The sequence below is a fragment of the Antrostomus carolinensis genome, unplaced genomic scaffold (genome assembly GCF_000700745.2).
Source record: "Antrostomus carolinensis isolate BGI_N321 unplaced genomic scaffold, ASM70074v2 scaffold50920, whole genome shotgun sequence".
Classification (NCBI taxonomy): domain Eukaryota; kingdom Metazoa; phylum Chordata; class Aves; order Caprimulgiformes; family Caprimulgidae; genus Antrostomus; species Antrostomus carolinensis.
Window position 1 is genome coordinate 21,828 of NW_010287364.1, and position 7,631 is coordinate 29,458.

Consider the following 7,631-nt stretch of genomic DNA (forward strand, 5'->3'; position numbering starts at 1 on the left):
ATCAATACTGGCTGCTGCACGAGCATCTTACTGGGATTCTTTTCAAGGGGAAGAGAATAGGAGCCCTACCTCCAGGCTAAACTCCCAGACCCAGACTGGGGCAAGAGGAAGCTGCATCCATCAGGGAAGGAAAGGTGTATTCTGTGCAGGGCCAGAGATACAATTTTCTTCTGAGCTACTTCAGGGCATCTTTCCCTGCCTCATGTCATTAATAACGTCTAGTTTCCTATGATGGTCTGAAGTCACAGAACAGACTGGAGGAAGACTGAAAAACTAAAGCTGAACAGCAAATATGTAAGGAACTGTGCAATTAGAAAGGCCTTAACTGACAGACTGTTATGCAGACATTTAACCATTCCCTGTATAGTTCTGGGATCTTGCTCACCTGCAGCATCCTCCCCTCAAGCCCTATCCAAGAAGCTCGTGCCACCCAGCTGAAACTGAAGATCTCCCTGCACGTGCTGTATGTATCCTAAGCAAAGATACTTTCTGTCCTCTGATATTCTTTCAGTTGAGTCTTCTTGTGGAACAGGAGAGGTGACCTCTGCAGAAATACCATATCCAATAAGCAAGTCAGTGCTAACACCTCTTCTCGCTGGCATCACCAATTTGATGGCCTCAATGCACAAGACCAACCAGTGAACAATCCCACCCAAGGCAGAGCTGATAAAACTCTTACTCAACTGGAGCAAAACACAGCCCTGCACAGCCACCCCCTCACACAGCACAGCATATGACAACTTGACAAACTAAACTCTTTCCTAAAGATCATTCATGGCACTGCTGTGACACTGGGCACTGAAGGCACCTGTGCTGTAGCACTGACTAGTACATAACCCAACAGCTGCATCCACTCAGCCTTTAAAATAAACACTTGGCAACAGTTTTTTGAGCCTTTTAGGCAAGAAAACCCTAAGGTGGCAACTTTTTTAAACAGGAAATTTATTTTTCCAGGTTAAATAAAAGCAGGCAGCAGTCAACAGCAGTCTTTGGTTGTTCACAGCAAGTAAAATCTGGGATGAAACCTGAGCATCATCTGTCTATCTTTATGATGGTGGAGCTGTCATCAGCAGATACAACCATGAGGTCACCTGACTGGTCACATTATTAGTCACCTTCAACACCATTGTCACACTGCCAGACATAAGCATAGTCATTCAAACTGCCTTCCACTGATTTGTAACTGGATTAGCAAGAACTAAACAGATTATCAAGTCAAGTACCGGGATGACATAAATTTGATCAAAAGCTAAGAGGCTTCAGCAGATGACCAAAATTCCCCAGCATACAACACAAGCAGAATTTTCACAAAGCAAGCCAGCTGGACCAGGAGCACTGCTCCAACAGAGCACTGTCACCCTGGTATCACAAACAAAATTCAGCTTTGTTCAGCACCCCGCTCTGCTGCTGCTGTCACAGTGACAGTCTTGAGACAGGTGAACACTAAATCACGGGTTTAACATCAATCACGTCGCGATAAGAAATCCTGAAAGACAGAAAAACACTCTTGCAAAGGGGTAGAGACATTCCTCGCCATCTCATTCTTGCAAAAAAGCAAAGCTAATTAATTGACTTTAAGATCCTTCTGAGCTAGTGGCTCAAATACACATGAACCCAGTTGTACTGCTGATGTGCAAAAGTGCAGCCGTATCTAGTACCAGATGCGCAGCCTGAGTGTCCTGGGGGCTTGTAACACCCTGAAGCCAGCAGCAGGGGAGGCAACACAAACACTAACCATGATCTGTACTGGCAGACTGAAAGCAGGTGTTTTAAAGCAGAGTCACAACAAAAACAATGGGGAGAGAGTAGAAAACGTTCTTTAGGAAAACTGTTGAAATCTGCACTTTCATCAGATATTTTTTGTGCTCCTCAGGGTGCAGGTCATTGAGTTTAAAATACAGGAACAGGTCTCTGGCAGCAACTCTACGGTTATTTTCAAGAAGGTCAGGAGATTATTTTTCTCCAGACCATATGATACATGACCTCTCTCCCTATCTCTGTTACTAGAAGGCTTGCAAGGGTCAAGGCTGAACTTTGACTAGTTCTGAATGGAGGCAGCAGCGGGAGGGGTGAGGGAAAAAAGGAAAAAAAAGAGAGATATTTCTTCTGATTTTACAACTGGCTTGGGGACCTTGCACATTTTCAAGGCTGAGGGATCCAAAAAAGCCTGCCCTCCTAGTCTTCTACTGAACTTCTCCCAAAAAATGTGCCAGCTGGCAGAACCAAAAGCACCCTTGATCAGTTTTAATAGACTCGTGCAGAGATCCAAGTCATGTCTGTGACACTAGAGGCTTTTATTCTTCAAAAGCCTTGCAACACAAGGTACTGTAGGGCAACAGGTTACAGGAGTCCCAGTTAAGCATTCACTTACTCAGTAGAGTAACTGGAGATGAATTACCCAGTGAAAGAGGTAAGTTTGCCTTTGCTGTAGAATAAAAGCACGCAAGTGAGCTGTTGGCACAAGTCTACTGCACTGCACCAAGTTCACACTACCTTATCTCCAGGAATTTGTGTCTCCAAACCCTCATTTGTTGCAACAGAGGGAAGCTCACAACTTTTTACATTCACACTACAGAGAGCAGAAAGATTCAAACCTGAACTGTATCAGAATTACAGCTGTAGAGAGAGCTCAGCTGTCTGGGGACACACCATAAGAGAAACTTAGTAAATGCCCTGCCACCCATAAACTCTTCAATTGAAGAGATGTGTTTGAGGACCATAGCAGTTACCCTAAGTTATATGTTTGTTTGGTTTCCCCCTGCCCTGGTAATGGATTTGCTCATTTAATACTTAATATAAATTACTGTAATACCTATTAAAAAAACCCAAAAAATCCCAAAACAAACACACAACTGGAGAAGACTCCTTCCACTGTGCAAAGAGATAAGGTACCTTGACACACGTGCATCTTTTTGAGTTCCTTTCCAGAGAGGTATCTTCCCTTGGTTCATAACTTAAGTTAATGTCCCCACATTTTCCCCTGACTTAAAAATCAGTTCAAGAAACACAACTTTTTGAATGTTCAAGCAAAATAGTTTTTAAGATTATTGATTTTATTAAAAAAAAAACCAAAACAACAACAACCTGAAGGTGAGTTAGATCCCATGACCACCCGGAATAACCAGATAAAGACAGACCAGCAGAGGGGAGTGGTATTTATAGCAGCTTTGCACAGAGCAAAGGCTTCGGGGAGCTGTGTACATGCCAGAACTGTCAACCACTCTCCAGCAGGTTACACTACCACATTGCTATGTACTCTACTCCTCTGCAGCGGGGCTCAATGGAGGCACAGTCAAGAGAGAAATTCACCACCAAATTCCTTAAAGGAAAGAGAAATAGTGCTGTTCTGTATAGAGTTAATTGTCCCTGCTTCTTAAGTGCTTGCCTGTGGTTTCAGGTTAGATAGTAGCTGGCTCTGAACATTACTCTGCAGGTTAGCAAGTTATATATACGTTTAGAGAATATTTAGGATGCTTACCTGGACTTGCTGGGGTTGCTGAACCTGTATTTGCTGCTCTGGTTGAGTTTGCTGCTGGACACTGGTTGTCACAGGGCAAGCAAGTTCAAGCAAAGAGCCAGCCACCTCTGTGCTGTCCGTGTAAATGCAGTTGCCACCCTGCTGATACACCATGGTGGTGGTGGCCGTCTGCTGAAACTCCTGCAGAGCTTCCGGCCCCTTGGAAGCAAGGGAGTCCAGAAACTCCTTCATCCTGTGCTGCGGGATCGTTCGCGCCTTCACACGGATGTATTCTTCAAAGGAAATGGTGTTCTCCAGAGAATTATTCATATTGCAAGGTCCTTAGGGTTCCTTGAGGAAAGAGAAAGTTAAAGTCTTAACTACAGCACTCCTTTGATGCAAGGATATTCCCAGCTCTAGTAACCAGTATCTCGTACCGAGGGCTGTATGAAAACTAGCACACATGCACAGCCAGATGCCCCAGACAGATGCTTCAGCTTTACGAGGCATCTTGTGCTACTACACATTTCTCAGCTTAACCCTTAGCAGCTCAGGGAAGTCTGAACGATAACCAGGTGTCACTGTGGTACTATTCCCAGAGCTCACTGCCATGTAAAATCTTCTGGCATTGTACCCAGACCAGGAGAGTCCCACGAGAGACAAAATCAAATCACACATTTCATTCGTTTGCAGAATCAGCGAGAGGAGCTTAGAAACCCGTGTCTGCGGCCACAGAGGTGGGAGAGCTGAACAGCTCTATTCTGGGCAGCTAATGGGAAGTACAACGGAAGAGCAGATGCAGCATTCAGCCCACTGCTATTAGGATGAGGACAGCCTTATTGATTCAAACATAGCAAGCAAAAGGAGAGTGCTGGAATCAAGAGAGTCCTCAAACAGGGAACTAGACGCGTGGAGAAGCAGAGCTCTAGAAATGACAAAGGCAACAGCAGCATCAGCTCTTGATGTTCCTTTAATATAGGAAGAGGTTAACGTGAAACATGCCATGTATGAAGACAAAAGAGAGAGAGCAAAGCAAGTCAGACAATCAGGGAGGAAGTGAGAGCAAGGGGAAAAAAAAAAAGAGAGATGACTCCACCTGAGAACATTAGAAAGCTCTAGGGTATGCTCTGACAGCATTCTTCTCTTATTGACTTATCTTGTTTAAACCCACAAATTGTTTCTGGAGTGAGTATACTGGTTGTTTCTAAGGCACTAATTAGTCTTGATAAAGAATAAATAGATTTGAGCTACAGCACTACCAGAGATTGAGATGGTTGTGAAAAAGATGTGAAACAGCACAAGATCAGGACTAGAAGAGGTCATGCAGTGCTACTAGATCAAGCTGCAGAAGGGAGGAAAAAAGGACAGGGATCACCATATGTACACTATGGCTGTAGTTCTGTTGAGAATACGTACAACAGCAGAACGTTTTATATAATTTTACCATGATTTAACAAAGTGGAACCCAGACAGAAATATGTGGTTGAACATGAAACCACACCAGCCTGTGTTGAAACGGGAGTTAGCTCTAAGCTTTCAGTGGTGCCCAAGCGTATTCCACAAGTCCAGCTCCAATTCCCACCAAAATCAGTGGCAGCCAGAGCAAATTCTAACCACTCTTTATTGTTATGTGACAGAAATCTAAACACACAGAAGTTTTTGTTTACATGGAGGAGGTTAATGGCTAGTGCACTGGACCAGGCTCACAGGAGAAGAATGAATATCAAAGGTAAGGGGAACACCCAAGAGGCAACTTTGCGCTGTATCTATATTTTCTGGAGTTATTAAGCAACATTTGTGGCTGTATGAGATTACTGCAGAATATATTCTTAAAATGCATCAATGTTTAGTAAAAAGCACCAGCTAACAATGTTCACTTGGTAAATCCAACAGCTCTGTAAAAATCAGCACACAGGAGCTCCTGTAGAGCCCACAGCTGGACACAAAAACAGTTCTCCCGCCTTTCAGAGATCCTGATCCAACACATTTCTAAGCCAGCTCCGCGTGATAGAGCCAGTAACACTATTCACTTAGTTGCTGAGCGAGGTTTCCTCCAGGAGCCACCCAGGAGCACTCTACACCTGAACAGGACACACTAGCAGTCCTTTCCCAGGTGACAGTATGTCCAGGGTGAAGCCAACAGAGAACAACCTTGTTCACGCACCCTCAGTGGCTCGGACAGGACCCACACCACCTCACACCTCACTGCAGGAGGCTGCTTACGTTCTCTGAAGCTGGAAAACAGATTCTGAGTGATTAACTTGTCCTGATTTTCTACTGGGAACTTGCAAATATTTAACTTCAATATCACAGTGAGGTTTTCAGAGGAGCACAGTCATTTTGCATGTCCACTCTTGAGGTGCTCTAGTAGACACAGCTTTCAGAGGGAAGACTCCTCTGAGGAACAAGCCCCAAGGACACCACGCTGGGAACCCAGATTTGAACACTGCAGGTGCATTTTGAGGCAATATGCTCTTCTGACAGCTAGCTGCTGCTGAATAGGATGGGCTCACCTCTCAGCAAAGGTCCTGCCTCCTTCCTTGCTCCTGCATTAGTGCTTATTATGTTGGAACAGCTCAGGGAATAGCTATTCACCTTAAAATAATCTTGTCAAGGGAGACAGTGAGGAGGTCAGCAGGGCCACTGTTTTCAGCAGCAGCCATCCATTAGCCCTGGCTTTTACTTCTGGAACTCCAAGTCTTCTGTCAAGAGCTGCTCATGGGTACACTGTGCTCCTGCACAGCAGAGACCAGAAGCCACCAGAAACCCAGACGCACAAGCAGCAGGCCCAAAGATCAAGAAGAGGTCCACCACCAAACTGTCACCTACCTCTTCCAACCATCAGGAAGCAGAACAAACACAGCATGAATTCCTTAGATACAAATCCTCGACCCTGCTTGGCTGCTTCATCTTAATTAGTCCTTTTTAGCAAGCATCAAAATCAAGAGCCCACTAGAGAATCTTTCCCTGTCACAAGGAAGCTCTTTTCCTCTCTTTTAGCAGGAGAAAAATCTTCCTTTACATTCCCTTGAAGTTACTACCCTGAGAGCTTCTAACACCTCAAACAGTGAAACACCGACCTGAGCTGCTGCTGCAGGTGAAGTCCCAACCATGGATCAGAACCCTACGGCACCACCACAGCAGCAGGATCCTCCTTTGGTTTCCCCTACAGCTCTCCAACTCTGGCAATCAGAAAGGAGCTAAAGACACTGCAGGTAACAGTGTGGGCTGCAGTAAGTTTCTCCCAGAGTTGTTCCTGTCAGTTTGACGGCTGCTTGGGGTTATTTAACTAAAACCACTGAACTCCTCAAAACTTCACTTCACAGAGCCCTATGGAGCAGCAGAGGTACAAAGTCTAGATGGTGATTCAGGAAAGTAATGCTATACTCCCAAAAGTGTTATTATAGAAAACTAAACCCACCTGTAATTATGATAGAAAACCTCCTTCAGAGTCAAGTGTGGATTCAACAGGCTTCTACAGGGCAGCACACACAGCTTGTTGCTGCAGTCACCACTTTCACTGTTAGTTTTTCAAACACACTAATTTACACATTCCATGTATCCTGTAGGCAGGCATTAGAGACAGCACACACCCAGCCTCACCAGATCTCAGCAGCATGGTTTTAATACTGCATTTTAAAATAAAAAAGAACGTCCAGGGAATAAGCTTCCTCTGATCAAGGGAGATAATTCCTCCCTGTTCAGCATAACTGCTTTTTTTCCCAGGAAATAAGTTCAACAAACCCTCTGGAGATCATGAGTACATACGGTTAGTTCAGAGAACTTAGACTGAGGTTACTGGAAACACACACACAACTTGCAGCATCTGGACAATCTGGACTCACCAGTCACCATGTTGCATGTATTTCTGCTGCTCTTGTCCTGAGCTCTTAGACTTGTAACGTTCTGGAGAAGACAGAACAAAGAAGCCCTTTCCATCCCCTCTTTCTTTATTAAAGCCATTTTATTTTTAATATGTCATCGGTTAAGGGGGGAAAAAAAATGAGGAAAGAAAGATACGATCACCCACACACAGCCAGCAGCTCCTACTGCAGAACTGCGGGGTGCCCGATTCCTAACCACCGCATCCCTCGGCTCGTGAAGTGTTACTGGCGTGTGAGCGTGTCTGTCACGGGGCACAGAGCGCCCGCACCCTGCGGTGACAGGCGCGGCG

The 7,631-nt window shown here is 44.9% G+C and overlaps 1 protein-coding gene across 1 annotated transcript in view; it reads right to left on the bottom strand.

Annotated features, from left to right (window-relative positions):
- The window catches only part of QRICH1 (glutamine rich 1), a 23,409-nt gene extending 16,045 nt beyond the window's left edge, over positions 1 to 7,364 (bottom strand). Inside the window, exons 1-2 of the mRNA XM_010162606.1 lie at positions 7,303 to 7,364; positions 3,479 to 3,808 (exon numbers count right to left, since the gene is read on the bottom strand). Coding sequence (XP_010160908.1) covers positions 3,479 to 3,787 — 309 coding nt within the window. The 5' untranslated portion in view covers positions 3,788 to 3,808; positions 7,303 to 7,364. The remainder of the gene's footprint in view (positions 1 to 3,478; positions 3,809 to 7,302) is intronic.
- Between the last annotated feature and the right edge of the window lie 267 nt (positions 7,365 to 7,631).